General features: G+C 42.7%; 1 protein-coding gene and 1 long non-coding RNA gene across 2 annotated transcripts in view; one reads left to right on the forward strand and one right to left on the reverse strand.

Annotated features, from left to right (window-relative positions):
- Window positions 1–384: 384 nt before the first annotated feature.
- The window catches only part of LOC123515440 (cubilin-like), a 234,055-nt gene continuing 214,468 nt past the window's right edge, over window positions 385–19,971 (reverse strand). The window contains 3 exon segments of the mRNA XM_045274006.1: window positions 385–6,882; window positions 6,885–6,897; window positions 8,734–8,919. Of these exon segments, the coding sequence (XP_045129941.1) occupies window positions 4,832–6,882; window positions 6,885–6,897; window positions 8,734–8,919 (2,250 nt within the window). The 3' untranslated portion in view covers window positions 385–4,831.
- Window positions 17,454–19,971, forward strand: part of LOC123515441 — a 218,979-nt gene continuing 216,461 nt past the window's right edge. Inside the window, exon 1 of the long non-coding RNA XR_006677878.1 lies at window positions 17,454–17,569. This is a non-coding gene — a long non-coding RNA (uncharacterized LOC123515441). The remainder of the gene's footprint in view (window positions 17,570–19,971) is intronic.

Here is a 19,971-nt window from a genome sequence, read left to right on the forward strand (position 1 = left end):
GTGTGTGTGTGTGTGTGTGTGTGTGTGTGTGTGTGTGAGTGTAAGTTATTTAGTCGTTCCACTTGATAGTACATGTTATATATGTACTACTAATTAAGAGTTATGATACAAGCCAACTTAACAGCACTGGAATTTCCCCAATAGTTGTGAGTGTGACAGAGGGAGTCCTGCGTGACCCAGCTCTGCAAAATGTTGGGGTTTTGTTGTTTAGGAAAATAGAAAATAGTTTACCATGACAACAGCGGTGGAAATGTTTAGCCTTGTTGATAATGCTTGTGACAGTGCGGCGGCAAACTCGAACAAATTATGTATGTTATGTGTAGCTACTCGTGTATAGTGGTGTTACCTTTCACCTCGGCTTTTGGAGGATAATAAAACACACAGTTACGAAACTAAAATATAATGTTATCTAAATTGATCATGATACAAGGTGACACCATGTCGAGAGTGCCTGAGCTCTCCTGCCCCCCTTCCTCTCCGCCCTGTATTATCTCATCACCCTTATACGTACATACAACTTCCTCTCCGCCCCTGTATATCATAAACACCCAAATACAGACATCCACCTTCATTTTATCCGCATATTTCATCATTCTTTTTTTTTTTTTATCCTCTGTATATTCTACCCTTATAAATATTTCAACATCCTTATACATACATCCCTCTTTTTCCTGTCCTTGTATATTTAAAAACCCCATGCACACTCACACATACATTTACCTGCATACTATTTACTCTTAACACCAATATACATACATTTCATCCTTTCTGCTCCTGTATTTCCTCAATTTCCATGCACACGCGTCCCTGTATATTCTAAAAGCCTTTACATATATATATTCCTCTGTGTCCTTGTATATACTATTACCATTAACATACATACTTCTCTGCCTACCTGTATATTTATCAACTCTTAGAAATACATCATCCCTGTATAGCGTAAATATTCTGACGTATAGCCACACACATACCAATTAAAGAAAGGTAGAAATAAAAGTTTTGTTTTTACTTTTTTTTTCTCTTGGGTCTGGTAACACATCAAGAACCAAAAAAAGATTATTGATAATTCGTGAAAAAAGAACGAAAGAAAAAAAAAAAAAAAAAACTGATGCTGATTTTTTTGTGTGTGTGGGGATGAGTGGTATGTATGTACATTTTACGATCGAAAGTTCTGAATTCCTAAAACATTTTCCAATGATTTACACGGTGGCTTGACGGCGTGAACAGTTTGTATATAGAGTTAGTGTGCTGTAGTGGTGCGTGTGTGTTCTGTTGTGTTGTGGTGTGTGTGTGTGTGTGTGTGTGTGTGTGTGTGTGTGTGTGTGTGTGTGTGTGTAAGGTGCAACAATATATATGCCATCTATTAAATACTTTGCAGCAGCATATCGTACATACAGTAGACAGACTTGTAACAGCGCCGCAGCATACGAGAAGGAAAGTTATGACCAACGTCCCTGGAGTAAAGTAGTAAAGTGCATTGTTTATACCACTATACAGCATGAGGAATGACTGGGAGGGACACACACACACACACACACACACACACACACACACACACACACGAGTAGTAGATCAATGTAAAAATACGAAGTTAGAAAAAAGAAAAGAAAGACACTTAACACTGCTCTTCCCCCCTGTTCGTTTGTATTGCGTTACAATTTTAAGTCTCAGTGTTCTAAATGAAAACTCCAAATAGTATTGCTAGTTTATATTGCTCTCTATGCCTCACTTCAATGATAAATGTAAAGTTAGGAGAAAAGAACGTTAGAAAATATTGCTTCATGTTGATATGTGTGTGGATGAAATAAAGAGGACCTCCTACACACACACACACACACACACACACACACACACACACACACACACACACACACACACACACACACACACACACACACACACACACACACACATACATACATACATACATAGAATTACAAACATACCCAATACCCACCTTACAAACAAACACACACCACATACCACAAACCACAAACACACAAATATACCTCTTTAATATCAGTACCCTGCAAAAAATAAAAAAAAAAAACAGCAACAACAACAATAATTTAAAACTCCTCCATTTCACACACGAGGGGCAATGACACGTTGAATTACACACAGCATAACCCGGTGACTGCTGTGGCACTCTCGTTCTGGAAGCCAACTGGAAGCGTCTAGGGAGGAGGGAGAGGGAGGGATGGCATGCTTGGAGGTGACAGGCTGTGAAGGGAAGGTGTGTGGAGTTCGGTACTTTGTTTTGTTTATTGCCCTTGAGCTGATGCGAGAGGGAAAACATGAAGAGAGAGAGAAGGAGAAGAGGAGTGATAGTGTTGTCTTGTAGTAGAGGGAGAGACAGAATAGTAGTAGTAGTAGAAGTAATAGTAATGGTAAGTTAGTAAGTTTAGTAATGATAGTAGAGATGAGAGAGAGAGAGAGAGAGAGAGAGAGGACAGGAGTAGTAGCAGTAGTAGTAGTTTTAGCAGTAGTTGTAGGAGTAGAATCGGTAGGCTGGATACTTCTACTTCCACCTACAAGTTAAGCTCAAGGCCAGTGGAGCACACACTCATTACGTACACGTCTTAAAAAGCTAAAGGAAAATGGTCGCAGTGCTCTGGCAGTCTCCGTGGGGGAAGCTGCTGACACGACTGTCCATCACATCCGTCATTATGATAGCAAATTACAACAACCAATCACAGAACCTATGCAAATACTGCTTTTATATGTACAAAATGATAGCTTACGTACACGTCGATCATCCGTTTTCTCTTGGATTCCCTCGTACACTGACAAAGGACAGTACTCTCAGACGTGTCCGTGTCTTATCTGGTCTGCTTCTTTAACAGGCTCTTGTGGAAGTTAGTGGCTTTCAAGAGCGTTTTTTTTTTTTTTTTTTTTGTGATTGTAATGATGGTTTAGTCATGATTCTGCATGTGTGATTGGGATAACATACATGAAAATTCTGCTGATCATCTTTGTTACCTTTGAAAATGCTCGTAATGTTAATTAGAGAGTGAAATGTTACAAAATACGGGTCTTTAATCCAGCACGCCACGCCTCCATCTCGTCTTTCTGCTCCCAGGACTCGTATTTTGAAACGCTTTGTTCTTTCACTACGATAGTTTCAAAGACAACAGGAATACAACAGTCAGATCTTCACGTGTGCTTCTTCTTATTGATAATACAGTTTCTTGTCAAACTATCACTGGCATCATGAAAACACCTCTGAAAACATAACTTCCACTGGTCTCCGTTAAAAGTACGGAAGAGACACCGAAACGTTTGAGAACTCGATCCTTTTTAGGTGTTTCCGCCTTTTCTTGGTGGGAGGGAAGCTGAACACTCTTCGCTGGGGTTAGAATGATATCGATCTTTACAGTAATATTTCATCCATATTGCGCTGTTATTTTCTATTATTTTTACCCTTTCACTGGTTGGATATCAATATTCAAAAGTTGCACGTTATAATGAATGACTGTGAATTCTGCATCAATCTTCTGACTGCTAAGACTTCACAAACTTAACATATTCTGGTGTTAGTTTAATCTATAATTTCGAGACTCAAATGACAGCAAAAAGGAATCGAGTAGTTTAAACCTTTCAGTGTCTGTATGTAGCTTTCTTCTTGCTTGGTTCAGTCGCCTAAGTTACTCAGATGAGCTAACATGTGCCATCGAATAATTACCAGTCAAAAATGTAATGAAAATAATGAAGATAGTAACGGTACTCTAGTGAACTGATGTGAACTAAATGCATAACATAATAAGGAGCTGAGTATCATGTAAGGGGCGTTATTAATGAACGACATCTGCCTCTTTCTGACAAACGAAGCTGTTTTTTTGTCTTTCCTGGTAAGTAACATTGTATTCTTGACTGTTACACACATCATTACTGCCGCAGTTACTCCTATTTTTACTGAGAGTTGCGCAGGAAGTTTCGAGTGGCAGTTGGGTTGGGTTAGGGCTGGTTAGATCAAAAGAAAATAAATGGTAATGACATGACACTCAAGTACATGATTTTTCTTACCAGGAAAAATATTGACAGTTTCGCCCTTTAAAGTGAGACAAGAATGGTCTGTTGAATTTATCAATAAAAGTTTATAATGGCAAGCCTAAATTAAATGCATACCAGTGAGTGATGAGACTGACAGCACAACATAAGGGGGCGGTGTCAGCACGCAGTGTAGACAAAATAAACACTTTGTATGGTATTTATCACTCGCGTGTGCTGACAAATGGTAAAATCTCTCTCTTGACTTGGCACGTCTCCAGTGTTGTTGTTCCCAGCACGGCTATCGCTGTTGTTACCTTGCGATGCTTATTTGTACTTAATTCAAATTTGATTCTGAGTTTTTTCCCTTACGAATTATAAGAAGAGTTACACTGATGTCAAATTCGACCTACATTATGCTAAACCATTATATAGTGTGTATATACAGCTTACACTTTAGATAACTAATTATATCTAAATATTCTTTATGCACATGTACACCGGGAAGGGCAGCAGCAGCCTGGCCTCGAGACCACTGGGAGGAATTGTACACTCAAGTTTTCACATTTCCGCTTGAGACGGAAGGTACGAGAGGTTCAGTCTTATTGTTATTGTCTTGCCACGTGATGTAAGGTATGGAAGAGACGCCTAACCCACACTCTGCCATGCTGACGACTCTACGAAGGTAACACTAGTATGCCTCTTGTGCTGTTGCTGTATACTTGTGCGCTTGTGTTTCCTGGGTTGCACGTGCACTATCGTTCCTTTAACACTTGGGTCTGGATTCGCCCATCGTCCACTGGCGCACAACACTGAAAAACTCAATTGTTGCATAGTCATCTTAGAACGTGTTGTCGTCTGGGCGCTTACGGCAGTTGCGACACACGAGAATAATGACAGCCACGGCCACTACGGTACCTCCGGCGGCTCCCAGACCGAGGGCTACGTAGTTAAACTTGGACCCAGTGCGAGAGAAGCAAATCTCCGGGGCCTCGTCGTGCTGGGCGGCCCCGGAACTGTTCCCTGGACAGTTACGGACGCCATTGCACACCAGGTCGTTCTGGATGCAGGCAGGTTGGCCGGGGCACACAAATTCACAGTCCCCGGGGGCCATCAGCTTGGAGGTCATGACTGTCCCGTCACTATTTCGTGGTAGTTCGAAAAGCTCTGTCCAGGTCAGCTTAAAGTTGGAGTGTCCTGGAGCCGATGACTTGAAATGGATGATTATGGCGCCCTCCACCAGGTCCCGAGACTTGAGAATGGTGGTCTTGCTCTCGTCCCCCGTGTCTCCCTTCTCGCATATGGTGAATTCCGGGCGGTCGCGGCCTGGCAGGAACACTTCGATCACCTCTAGAGAGCAGTCGTTGAGGGAGAAGTCGAGCTGGTCCACGTACAGCCACACGTCCCGCTCCTGCTTGACTCGGAGCTCCCAGATGCAGTGCACGTCCTCACCGTAGCCGCCGTACACGTAAGGCTCGTATTTGGGGTAGATTATATTGCCCTCCGTGGCTGCGGGGATGACAGTCGGGCCGCAGATCGGGCTGTGGATGAACTTGTACGTGCCTTCAAATATGGGCGTGGTGGACTTGAAGTAGTTCTGCATGGCGTGGCGGTGGTCGATGTGCATCTCCAGCGTGAGAGAAGGGCCGTTGGACACAATGCTCGGCGGGACGCGATTCCCCGGCACCCACACCTCGCAGATGCAGACGTTGGTGCCGTTACGGAAGGGATCGATAATCTTCAGTTTGTCAACCTTATCGTTCAGACAGTCCACACAGGCGTCGTCATTGTGCTTGAAGTTTGTGGAGTTGATGGTGAGGAGGATGCGACGGTACTGGTATCGAGGCGCCTTGAAGTGGTAGCGGCACATGACATCTTCTTCAGTCTTGTACAGGAGGGTGTTGAGCGGCGAGCCAAACTTTCCCTCGGGCCGCACAAAGGACTCGAATAGTTCGTCACAAAGCGTGTCCTCCACAGGCTTCCCGTAGTGCGTGTTGTTGAAGAAGTCGTACTGGGCCCAGTAGTAGAGAGAAGACCCGTCGTAACTTCCTGTGCGACTCTCAAACTTGACGAACATGGCGCTTCCTGTGGAGATGAAGTCGTGCTTTTCCAGCGGGCGGGAGAAAGTATCACAGAACATCTTCATGATGCGGGCGTCGTCCTCGCGGTCAGAGTCGTAGATGATGAGAGTCTCGCCGCAGTCACCGTCGTAGGGACGGATGGGAGCCTCGATGGGACGCACGCGGAATGACGGGAAGTACATCCTCACTACCTCGTCAGGGCGGCCGCGGATCAGGTAAGAGCAGGAGGTGCTGGGCGGGTACCAGTGGGCCAGGGAGAGGAAGGTTGACTCCTGGCCGCGCTCCACCGTGTCGCTGGAGAACACCCAGTCACACGTGCCGTTCCGTGACCCACTCGTCTCCACGTGGCCTGGCCAGTTACCCACGTTGAAGTGGAAGCCTGTGTTGAGGAAGGGCCCGGCGGGGGAAGACACGAACTCCACCATGACATCCTGGCCCGAGCCGATGATGGAGTGAGGGAAACGGCCCATCCCGCAGAAGGTGCCGATGGGGGGCGCCTTGTCATTCTTGCCGTCGTACACGCGGATGTAGTCGTAGGGGCAGTTGGTGCTGAGGGGCCGCATGGGGCACATCATGGGGTTCTCGCAGCGCTGGCCGTCCACATTGAACTCCTCATTCTCGATATACAGCTTGATGAAGGGCATGCGCGTGTTGAGATAGTACTTGCAGTGCAGGTTGCGCGGGTACACACTAGGGTAGCCAGGAGACTGCACGAAGCACGATTGGAGCTTGCAGTCCGTGAACACCCGCTCGCAATACGTCCCGGGCACCACCTCTCCACGCCGGAACGGGTACAGCATGGAGTTAGGCCGAACCTGCCGTACACCTGATGGAGGAACGCAAGTGTTAGCTGTGTGTTGTGTTGGGGTGCTTACATTTACCTGCCGCTCCACTGTTATCATCATCATCATTATCATCACATTTATCATCACTATCATTACCGTTCTCACCAACACCATTATATCAAACCTCTATTTTCTCCTCCTCCTCCTCACCACCACCACCACCACCATCACCACCACCACACTCATCACTCACAGCAAAAGAGGAAAGTCTCCTTGGTGTTTTCTGAGTCCAAATAAGTAATGAAGGTGATACTTTACTCTGCGTATTATTAATGAGAGCACGTGGACCGTAGGTAAACATGGTGCATAATTAATTCAATCTCAACATATAGTTAGTGCCTATGTAATTGTTTTATCTTTGCTCGGACTCATTAATTAACTGCATTAACGTTTATCCTTCCAGCTGCACTGAAATTTTAAGTCCCTTTTATTGTAGATCCAGTCACTCATAACATTTACCTCTGTTAACTTACCTGTGTGTGTGTGTGTGTGTGTGTGTGTGTGTGTGTGTGTGTGTGTGTGTGTGTGTGTGTGTGTGTGTGTGTGTGTGTGTGTGTGTTTAAAGAAAGAAAACGTGAACGTGGCCTTTATACGTATGAACAGAATACTGGGTTATTTATTTATAATTTTTTTTTTTCATGTCAGAAGAGACCTGAAATAGAGAAACAGATAGAAAAAAAAGGCCCATTAGAGAGAAATCTGTAGAAAAGATGCCCACTGGATGAAAGAACCTATTAAAAAGTCAATTGGATAGAAAAAAGAAGATTCAATAGATAACAAGTCCCCTGGGTTTAAAAAAAAAGGTCCTGTTATAGATTTCTGCATCCTCACACTTATGCACTCATACGTTCCTTCACTTCCTTTGTCCTAGTGTTCCTTCCTCTTTACGCCCCAACTCTCCCTCTTCATCCCATTTTTTCCCTTCTTGTTCTGAGTTATTGGCAAAAATCATTAACTTTTATCCTTTAAGCCGCATTTTTGTTCCCCGATGTCCATTTTTTTCCTTCTCCTGCTTGAATAATGAATGAAATAACTAACTTTTTTTTTTCTTTATCGTTTTCAGCTTCATTTATGCTTCAAGCCATCTATTGTTTCTCTTCTCAGTTTTATGAAATTTACAAAAGTATTAATATTCATTCCTTTTTTTTTTTTGCTACATTTATGGTCGATGGGTCATATTTTTTTGTTTTTTTTTGCTCTCAGTTTGAATAGTTGATAATAAAAAGTATATTGGCTCTTATCGTGTTCAACCACATTTTTGCTTCCAGTCACCAAGTTTTCTCTTCCCTACCTTTGCATTTTACGTTACTTTTTTCAACATTTGCGTTTTCAGTCACTCATATATTTCTTCCTTTTCAGTATTACCTCTTCCCATTTCTAATTCGATCCACTAAACTTGGCTACCTTATATTTCCATCAGTTTTCCTTCCTATTACTACAAAAATTTGCTATACTTGACATCCTTTCATATGTTTCAGTGTTGCTTGCGCTTCTAGTCTTTCTTCTATTTGTGTCAGTGTTTCCTATTCGAATTTCTATTATGTCAATCCACTAACTTTAACTTTCCTCCATTCAAAGCAATGTTACTTACCTTCTTTACATTTTTATCAGCGTTAACTCATCTCATTCCTACGATAATTACTAAACTTTCATTTGCATCAGCAGTCTCTCTCTCTTCTGTTGTCTGGCTCACCTCAGCTTGACTTATCTCCATTTATAGCAATGTTACTTCAGCTCTAACTCCTCTCATTCCCACGATAGTCCACTAAACTTTAATTTGTATCAACACTTTCTCTCCCTTCCCTTGCCTGGCTCACCTCCTTCTGCAGCTCAACGCGGGAGTCGAAGCTGAAGTAGGTCTCCTCTGTAAAGTTGTTGACGTTGAAGATTATTTTGACGAAGGAAGTCTCGGAGATGAAGGTCCTGGTCTGCTCGATCTCGCCACAGAACATGCCCAGATTCTTCCTGTTAGATACATCCGTCTGTGCGTTGCCGTCCATGATCTGAGGGTAATGGGAAGTATTAGAATGCAGGAACATAAAGGAACACAAGGGAAGAACAGGCATCAAGATATCTGATAGTATTTACAAGGTCTTCATTTATGTTAGTTTTATTTCTAGATATGCTTTTTGCGGCACATGAAAAACTACATCTCAAGAACACACCAAGAAAAATAAGATTAGACACCAGTTTTTCTTATTTTTTTGCATTTTTATTGATCTATTTTGCCTTTTCTCTTTCCTTTACTCTTTTCTCTTCTCTGGTGCACACTCGGTCACTCAGCGGTCACCTAGACCCCGCAAGTCAGGCCTTGTGATGAGAGCAAGAAAGCCACGTGTCACCGCCGCTCTGGACAGTTCGTGAACTATCCCATACTCAACAATGAAAAAGCAAGAGAAAAATATCCTTGATACTATTGTGTAGCTTGTCAATTTGTGGAGACCATTGTCATTATCGAAGGTTTCCAGGGGCGAGACACAAAGGGTAAAGGGATGAAGTAACTACAGTGTTTTAGGTATCTTCATTTACTTAGTCTCTCGTGCCGCCATTATCGTTGCCGAGACTTCAACATCTGTCACGATTCAACCCCCTCAGTACCGTGAGTCAATTTCATATCCATTCTGCTTACTATATGGTGATTCTATACAGCTTCAGAAACTTATGTAGGGTATTAAAATAGTGAAGACTGTGGCCATTAATCTTCTGACCTTCATAGACCCTTCCTTATGTCAATAAAATGGTAGAATCGTATACAAATCTCAAAGGTAAAAGTGTGTCCCAGTATTGTAGGGATTAAAGGGTAAAGTCCCTACAGTGCATTAGTCTTTACCTTTAATTTCTGTGCTGCCCTTACCGTCGTGCCGTTAATGATTAAGACTGTGCAACATTTGTGACGCCATTAAAAAGTGTCTCATGCCGCCATTGCCATCACAACGCCAGTAATCACAAGGCTGCAACATCTGTGACGACATTAAAAGTCCAATACTTCTGCGTCACGGCTTGACAAATCACCGCCAGCCGTTACACCTGCAAATCTGTGCGACGAAATTCGAAATTAAAATGATTAACCAAAAGGATTTTACGTCCATTCCTATTAATTACGATTCAGAGCCAAGCTGTGGACGCGAGCAGTTATTGTTGTCATTCTGTTTGCAGAAAGTGAAATTCGAACGGTTTTTGGGGAGTTTATTCAAGTTTGTTTTGTTCAAAGTGACGGTGAAACATTCAACTAAATCACTCAGATAAAATCAATCAATAAATAAATGGATGAAGTAAGATTAAATGCAATAGAGTTACAGAAAATTAGCATGTGATAAACAGATAGGAAATAACGATAACAGGAGAAATAAGAAATAAACATAAATAGAAATAAATGAATATAATGATAAACAAAATACACACACACACACACACACACACACACACACACACACACACACACACACACACACACACACACACACACATATACGCACACACAAAGGAAACGGAAAAGTACAAAAACCATCCAGACCAGAGAGAGAAGAGAGAGAGAGAGAGAGAGAGAGAGAGAGAGAGAGAGAGAGAGAGAGAGAGAGAGAGAGAGAGAGAGAGAGAGAGAGAGAGAGAGAGAAACTTCCTCAAGAGCTTTCTAACTTTGCACCACTCCTCCTCTCCTTTCCTAAGCACCAGACAATTTTCAAGAACCTTCCCACACCACTTCGTCACTCTCTCTCTTCGTCTCTACACCACCACCACCACCACCACCAAGGAACTGCCACAAAGGACCGCTGAACTGGGCACCCGTTTAATATTCCTGCCTCATGCAGCTTGCAAGTGTCAAGAGCGGTGATGCTATTTCGCGCTGCATGGTCACCGCGGCACGCAAATGGTGGCAGCGACGGATAGTTATTGGTGCGCTGTTGGTGACTTATGGCTTAGTTTAGGTTAGATAAGGGCGTAGGTTAGATTAAATTAGGATAAGATTAGGGTAGATAAGGTTAAGGCAAATTAGATTAAGTTAGGAAGGGTTGGAATAGGCTAAGATTAGGGTAGGTAAGGTTAGGGCAAATTAGGTTAGGTTAGGTTAGGATAGGTTAGGAAGGGTTGGGTTAGGCTAAGATTATGGGAGGTAAGTTTATGGCAGATTAGGTTAGCTTAGGTTAGGATGGGTTAGGTTAGGCTAAGATTAGGGTAGATAAGGTTAGATTTTTTTCGAGTAGGATTAGATTAGGATAGATTTTTGTTAAGTACGGTAGTGTTTAACTTGTAAGATTAGGATAACAAGCACTCTCTCTCTCTCTCTCTCTCTCTCTCTCTCTCTCTCTCTCTCTCTCTCCTCCTTTTTAACGACCGACGGGACAATTTCCTGTTTTCGAATTGCCCCGACCCTGTTCGATGCCTGGCCTCACGTTTTTCGCAATTGGACACCACTATTTGCACACCGTCTGGGAATTGCCTCCAGGGAATAAAAGAAAGAAAGAAAGAACGGTTAAAAATTTTTCGCATGCATCGATCACTGGTTCGTTTCAGTTTCGGTAACGTGTTTCGTGTCCTCTCGTGCTGGTGGAGAGATCCGGGTTTCGTAAATGTTTTTCTTGTTTCCTTCTCCCTTTAGGACGATTTTTTTAAGGCTACAAAATATAAGCACTCCGGTTTTTATGGACGTATTTCCACATTGATGGTGTAGAATGCTTGTTAACCTCTTCGATACTGAGACATTTTTTACCCTAAGATATCTGTACGATTAACCATTTTATTGACATTAGGAAGGATCTATGGAGGTCAGAAGATTAATGGCCAGAAGAGTCTTCACTATTTTAATCCCCACGTGAATTTCTGAAGCTGTACAAAACCATCAAATAATAAGCAGAATCTATATGAAAACGTGTCGTAGTACTGAATGGGTTAAACCTCTTATAACTTCACTTGGAGTTTGTTAGGAATGTAAAATCCTTGTTAAACTATCACTAAAACCATAGAAATATCTCCAAGAATTTCTACTAGTGTACTCAAGTGTAATATGTTTGCTAGACTATCCCTACGTAGAATCACGGAAAAACACTTAAACCTTCTATAATCTCCAGAATGGCTGTTAAAGATGTCTGTTCCTTGCTGGATCATCACTAGAATCATAGAAGCATCCTATACAACTCTGTTAACTCAAGTAAACCATGTTGATAGTGTAGAATCTTTATCAAACCATTATAACCATGAAAATACCTTTGGAATATCTAATAACCACCATAAGAACCTTATAAAGACGCAGATTCCTTGTTAAACTATCACTAAAACCAGGAAAACACTCTTAAAATCACTAACAGGTACCACAAAAGTGTGTTAGATATGTAGAGAACTTAGAACTACCACCATAACCTCGAGAACATCCTGGAAAACACCCCACAGCGTCTCGTTACAAATTATTAGAGACGTGGTGCTAAAGTGTGCTTCAGACGTGCGAGTTGGCGGGATCTTCTGCGCCCGATGACACCAGCCAGAGTCCAAGTCGTTTCCTCTTTGCGCGTTCATGCTTATCGCCTTGTTTCCTCCCCAGCCATTTGCAGGTTCGGTTTGTTTATTGGTCCATTTCCTTCCAATTCTCTCTCTCTCTATCTATCTGTTGGCTAGTTTCCCTTGCACACACACAGACACACACACACACACACACACACACACACACACACATCTCTCTCTCTCTCTCCCTCTCTCTCTCTACTCATCCTGCCCTTAATAACACACACACACGCGCTGCATTGAACTGAAAGCCTAAATGAAACAGCCTATTTTTAAACCTTCCTGGTCTAACTCCCCTCCCCATCCACCTCTCTCTCTCTCTCTCTCTCTCTCTCTCTCTGGGTCCTCGCTAATGTGTGTTTGTTGAGATTTATTTGCTCGGAAACAGAGGAGACGAGCACGGTGCAGCAGCATCGTAGTATATAAACAATAGCAGACTGCGATGCGTACTCGTGTGTCGGTGGTGGGAGAGGAATGATCAGCCAAGAGAGAGAGAGAGAGAGAGAGAGAGAGAGAGAGAGAAGGGACCGATTTCGCGCTGAATACCTGACGGGGACTCGCCTCGCTTCCTTGGCACAAAAATTGAATAAAAACGGATTAAAACTTTTTTCGCGCGGAGAATTTCGGAAAAGTTAATCTCTCTCTCTCTCTCTCTCTCTCTCTCTCTCTCTCTCTCAGGAAGTTTAGGGAAGTCTTATGTTTAACTTGCAATGATAGGCGCTGGAAATGGACATGCATGGAATATTTCTCCAAACTGCAGCGAGGAAAAGTCACAACTGGAATGGATGGACGGATGGACGGATGGATGGATGTTATTTGTCTTTCCTTGGTGTTCTTTCGTGTTCCCTCTGTCTCTCCCTTCCCCGGGGTCTGAAGAGGGTGTGGCTGCAGTTGTGACGGAGCCAACTTGGGCGCCCGCCATCCAGAACCAACGGCAGGAAACAGGGTGACGGGAGGCTGAGGTCCGTGTGTTCAAACCATTCAGTGTTTTAGGCTCATAATCTCCCTCACTTCTGTGTTTCATTTCTACTCTTTCAAAAGGCTTTATTTAAGTTTACACGAATTTTTTAAGGTGTTTTTACGGTTCTAGAGGCAGATTGACAATATTTCTACTTTATTAACTGAAGAAACGCCCTTGAAAATCTCGCTGCTAATCATTTCTGGGGCCTTGGAAAATAGTTATGGTGAGAGAACAAAGCGTTTCTGAATACGGACCTTAGGCTAGTACTCAGAAACACTTCCCTTCCCAACTCCACAACTTCAAAAAGCTCTAATCAAAGTTGCACAGGTTTCCAAAGGTGTTTACCATGGCTCTAGTGGTCGAAATGAGCTAAAGGGGTCTGCTGATGTCTGTTTCTTCCTTTGCATTCGTTTGTGCAGCCATGACAGTGATGGTGGTGGTGAAAAAGGACTAAGAGAGTAGATAATGTTTGTTTTTTCCTTTGTGTTCATTTGTGTAGCCGTGACAGTAATGGTGGTTGTCAAAATGGGTGATGGGTGTTCCTTTTTTCGTGTTCTTTATGTAGTAGCGGTGGTGGAAGTGGTGGTGGTGGTGGTTTTGGGGACGCGAGGACGGACGAGACAGCAGTACCGTTTGTAGTCCGCAGACAGTAACAGGACAGCAATGACAGCTGTGATGAAGGGAAGGGCCTGTCTTTTGTGTGGGTTGCTGGGATGATGTCATGTGTGGGTGGATGGGTGGGTGGATGGGTGAGATGTGGAAGGTGGTTTGGTGGACGATTGGCAAGTGTAGAAGGTAGAGAGAAAGATGTAGAAAGTGTGCTGTTATTGTTGTTATTCCTTCGTTCCTGCCTTTCTTTCTTTCATCCACCTATCCTTCCATGCTTTCTCATTTCCTTTCTCCCATCTCTCCTTCCTTTCTTTTCCTTCGCTCCTTCCTTTCCTCCTTTTATCCACCTATCCTTCCATGCTTTCTTACTTCCATTCTCCCATCTATCTATCCTTCCTTTCTTTTCCTTCGTTCCTTCCTTTCCTCCTTTATCCACCTATCCTTCCATGCTTTCTTACTTCCATTCTCCCATTTCTCCTTCCTTCATTCATTCCTTTCTGCTTTCCTTTCATTTTCCTATTGTTTCCCTCCGAGCAGTTCTTTCTCCCCCACATTGAGAGTTCGGTCAGGGAAGCTTTTTCGATTCTCACTGAAAATGCTAGATGAATTATGAAGTGTTTTTTTTTCTTTCTCTTTTCATTTCGAGGTTTAGCGAAATTAATGTGACTACCCCACCCTTCCCACCTCTCCCCCACCCCAGTCTCTCTCTCTCTCTCACACACACACACACACACACACACACACACACACACACACACACATAAAAATAGTAAAAGGGGAAAAAATATCAGGATAGTTAAGTTGACAAATTGGCGACAAGAAGATTTCCTGTGAGTTAAATTATAATTTTTATGGCGAATGTTATTATTATTATATTTTTACACAGGAAGGAGGTCAGAGTGGAAACTTTTTGGTTGAGTGATGGGAGAAAGTGTGTGTGTGTGTGTGTGTGTGTGTGTGTGTGTGTGTGTGATGGATAGATAGATAGATAGATAGATAGATAGATAGATAGATAGATAGAGATAGATAGATAGATAGAGAGAGAGAGAGAGAGAGAGAGAGAGAGAGAGAGAGAGAGAGAGAGAGAGAGAGAGAGAGAGAGAGAGAGAGAGAGAGAGAGATTGTTATCGACTTTCCTGTATGAAACAAATAAAAGAAAAAGATGAATAAATAGACACACAAACAAGGAACATATAAACTAGAAAACTGATAGACCATGAAAGAAGCAAAACAACAACAACAACAACAACAACAACAACAACAACAACAACAACAACATGAAAAGCACCACCATCTAATTACATCAAAGGAAAATAAGCACCTTCACCACCACCACCACCACCATCACACTACCACCACCACCTTCACCACCACCACACCACCTTCACCACCACCACCACCACTATCACCACTACCACCTTCACCACCACCACCACCATAATCACCACTACCACCACCACCATCACCACCACCTGCACCACCACTATCACCACTACCACCTTCACCACCACCACCACCATAATCACCACTACCACCACCACCATCACCACCACCTTACCTGGGCGCCACTCACCTAGGCCTCTGCGCATCGTTAACAAGCCTAATTAGTCTAAAAAAGGTAAATGGATAGGCCTACCATTGATCTATTGGGGGCTTGGAGTGCTAGTTGGCTGTGTATGACTGTGTATGGCTGGGTATGGCTGAATGTGGCTGGGTATGGATGGGTATGGCTGAGTATGGCTGAATGTATGGCTGGGTATGGCTGGGTATGGCTGAATGTAGCTGGGTATGGCTGGGCTTATTATGGCTGGGTATGGCTGGGTATGGCTGAATGTGGCTGGGTATGGCTGGGTATGGCTGGATATGGCTGATTATGGCTGGGTATGGCTGGGTATGGCTGAGAGTATGGCTGAGTGTGTGTAGTCATAATTGGGTTTGTATTTCTATGTATAGAGATCACAAAATGCACACACACACACACACACACACACACACACACACACACACACAAGGGTCTAATGAGGTCAAGAGTCAAAGGAAATGTCAAAAAGGTCATGCAAAATTTAAGAATTTGAGAGGTCAGGTCATAAGAGGGATACTGTGTGTGTGTGTGTGTGTGTGTGTGTGTGTGTTGTGGCTGTATGGCTGTGTCTTATTGTTTGCTGCTTTGTATGATTGAATAGTTGTTGCTTTTGTACGACTGGATGAGTAACTGGCTGACTGGCTGACTGGCTGATTGACCGACTGGTTGGCTGGCTGGCTTGGGTAATTGGCTGGCTTGTTAGTAAATACTGTCAGTCTTGTCAAGGAATAATATCTCGAGTGAGTATTCCTGTCTTTCTTCCTCCTCCTCTTCTTATTCTTCTTCTCTTTCTTTCTCCTCCTCCTCCTCCTCCTCCTTTAACTCAATTGCGTTACATTTTCTTGTTTTCCTCCCTGTTTTGTTTTATGTTATGTGTTTGTTTTCCTTCGAGTCTTTCTTATTTCCACATTTTTCTTTCTCACATTTTACCAGTTTCTCGTTTTCTTTGATGCTGTTTTATAAATACTGTTCGTTGCTTCCGTTTTCCATGTAAATTTGGCGGAATATTCCAGAGATTCGATTTATTTGCATATTGATGTTACGTTTTTCTTTTCTCTCCTTTAAAATTCTCTTCTGATTTTCCATTACGTTCTGACACGTTAATTTTTTTTTCCGGCTTTCCTTTTCTTTTTATGTTTCTTCTTCTTTTTTCTTTTCTTTTTTTATTCTATATGTTTAACTTTTACCAATAATTCATTTTATTACACACATTCGTATTTCCTCAGTTGATTAAGCTTCCCTGTTTTCTTTTTTTTTTCTTCTAGTTTTCTATTTCTTTTTGTGTGTATTTCCGTACCGTGTCTGCTTTTTATTTATTCTTCTGGGAATTTCTTTTCTTCTTTTCTCGCTCCCTTTGTCTGTTGACTTCCTATCCGAAGCCTTGAAAGTGTCAGCCTGTTTCTTTCCAGTCTATTTCCTCTTTTATCAGCGTCCTTCCTACCCACACACACACACACACACACACACACACACACACACACGGTAAAGATGGTAGTGGTGGTAATAGTAGTAGTAGTAGTAGTAGTAGTAGTAGTAGTAATAGTACCTCTATGGACATATGATACTCTTAAAAATAAAGTAGTAGCAGTTGTAGTAGTGCATGCAGTAATAGTGGTAGTGGTAGTAATGACAACAATGCAGAATTGTTACACGTACTCGTATAGAAGATGACGAAAATAGCTTTAGGCAAAGATTCAAATCTGGCGCCACCTCCATCCGATAACCCATTTTCTCTCACTCATCTTTACTTCTGCGGCCTTTTCATCATAATGTATAGTTTCCAAATAACTATTCCGAATTTTAGGTAAAGTTTTCTCCTAACTGAACCTGAGAAAAGCAATCATTATAACAAGCTTGATAATTAATTGTTTACAGCGGGAGCAGCCGGCAGTCAACCATAGCCCTTGGGTGTTGTACGCTCCGGAAGTGCAGTATGTGTCGTTCCTTAATTTGTGTTTATCAGTAGTGTGGCAAGATTTCCTGAGCACTTCGGCTACCCATGGATGAGGTGAGTGTTCCATGGGTGCTGGGGTGTCACGGGAGTGAGGGTGAAGGTACGGGAAAGACGTGTTTAGGACTTTATGTGTTTGTAAGTGTTGGGCAGCTGGCTGAGTGTGGTGTGGTGGTGGTGTGCCAATCCTCCTTACTCTCGTGATTGTCTCTTTTACCTTTTTTAATTATCGTGTCTCAGTGTTCAGTTGTTTATAAGGTAGTCTAGTTAATCGTGTTTTAGGGTAAATTTGATTTAGACCGTGATCTAAAGTGTGATCTAGACCGTGGGAATGTGCATAGTTACGTGTGGTGTATTGGTCGAAGCTGCAACAATACCCGTGCTTCAGTTTCATAATGTTTCACTGCGTATCATAAGCTAAGGAGTGAAGAAGTGTCTTGCTATGTAATTTATGGGGTAGTAGTGGGCCAATCCTCCTGCCAGCTTCTTATTCTCGTGGGTTGTGTCTCTCTTACGTCTCTTAACCCAGAACGTGTTTCCACATCTATTTTGTTTGCTATTTGGCGATTCTATACATCTTCAAAAACTTATGTGGAGATTAAATTAGTGAAGACTCCGGCCATTAATCGTCTGACCTCCATAGACTCATCCTAATGTTAATAAAATCGTCAAATGACACCTACAACTCATGTTAAATATGCGTCTCAGTTTTGAAGAGGCTAATTACCGTGTTTCAGTGTTTAGTTGTTCAAAAGGTAGTCTGGTTATTCGTGTTTCAGTTTCATAATGTTTCACTGCGTATCAGGAGTGAAGTGTCTTGCTATATAATTTTTTGCTCATATTTTAGTTTTAGGAATATTTCAGAGTGTATTATTGGTAGAAATTATTGTGTTACCACTTAGTTCCTTACATAACGATATTCCAGTGCCAGAATGTTTGTTAGCTATAAAGTGAAGAGCCTTGTTATTATACTCCCCTCCCTCCCTCCTCTCTTTCCAACACACCCCTCCTCATCCTCCCCTCCCTATTCCTACCCTACCCCATACTGTTCCCTCCCCCGCTTATCTCCCTCCTTCCTTCTCCCTTTCCTCCGTTCCCTTCCCTTCCTTCCCGCCATGCCGCCGTCAAAACATCATATTATCGTCACTGGCAGAACCCGAGATGTTTTTCCCGCCCTTTTAAAGCCCAAAACACACCGTAACTTGTCTTGTTTGTCTTGCGTCCCCCCTCCTGGCCCCTCCCTTTGTTGGGAGAGAGTAGGAGGGGGGTGTAAGTGGGAGGGGTACTAAGTATACATAAACTTTTTGGGTTGTGAGTTTGGGAGAGGTTGTGGTGTGTGTGTGTGTGTGTGTGTGTGTGCTGTTGACCACATTTTAATACTCTTCCCCCTCTTCCTTCTCCTTATCAAGCTATTCTTCTCTTCATCTCGCTTCTTACGCATCTTCCATCCTGCCTCCTCCTCCTCCTCCTCCTCCTCCTTTTCACTTCCGTACAGCTTCACTTCCTTCCATTCCTCTCCCTCGCTATCTCTTAATCCCTTCCATATTTCCTCTTCTTTCACGGAGGTTACCACACAAATATGCTCTCCTTATCTCTCCAAATAAACTCTTCCTCCTTTCCTTTTTCCTCATTTTTTCTCCATTTCTTCCTCTCCTCGTGTTCTCTTTCCTTTTATTGTTAGTATTTTCTACTTCCTTGTCTTGTTTTTCCTTTTTTCCTCCTCCTCCTCTCTTCCTCCTTCTCCTCCTCTTTCTTCTTCTCTCCATTTTTTTTCGTTTTCCTCTTTCTCTCCTTTTCTTTGTCATTTATTTAATTTAGTTAATGTTTTACTTTTATTTTCTTTCTACTTTTTGTTCCTTGTTCTTCGTTTAATTTACTCTCTCTCTCTCTCTCTCTCTCTCTCTCTCTCTCTCTCTCTCTCTCTCTCTCTCTCTCTCTCTCTCTCTCTCTCTCTCTCTCTCTCTCTCTCTTACCCTTAAGGGATAAAATCACACCTCAAAGACAGCATAAAAAAAGGAAAAGCCCTCAGTACTCTTCATGCCACGGGAGGGTACACACGCTTGCCGCCGCTGCTCCTGTTTTTGTTACGTCTCCTTTTATCGTCACCCTTTTTTTTTTGTGTGTGTGTGTGTACTGTGGTGAAATGTGTGTGTGTGTGTGTGTGTGTGTGTGTGTGTGTGTGTGTGTGTGTGTGTGTGTGTGTGTGTGTGTGTGTGTGTGTGTGTGTGTGTGTGTGTGTGTGTGTGTGTGTGTGTGTGAAATGTGTGTGTGTGTGTGTGTGTGTGTGTGTGTGTGTGTGTGTGTGTGTGTGTGTGTGTGCTTCAGAGCTATTTCTGTGTACGTATTATGCAAATTTTACGATCTTTTCAAACTTTCTACCTGAGAGAGAGAGAGAGAGAGAGAGAGAGAGAGAGAGAGAGAATTAAGGCGATTTTGTATATAATGACGTAATCAAAACA

Source organism: Portunus trituberculatus, chromosome 39 (assembly GCF_017591435.1).
Source record: "Portunus trituberculatus isolate SZX2019 chromosome 39, ASM1759143v1, whole genome shotgun sequence".
NCBI classification, from domain to species: Eukaryota; Metazoa; Arthropoda; class Malacostraca; order Decapoda; family Portunidae; genus Portunus; species Portunus trituberculatus.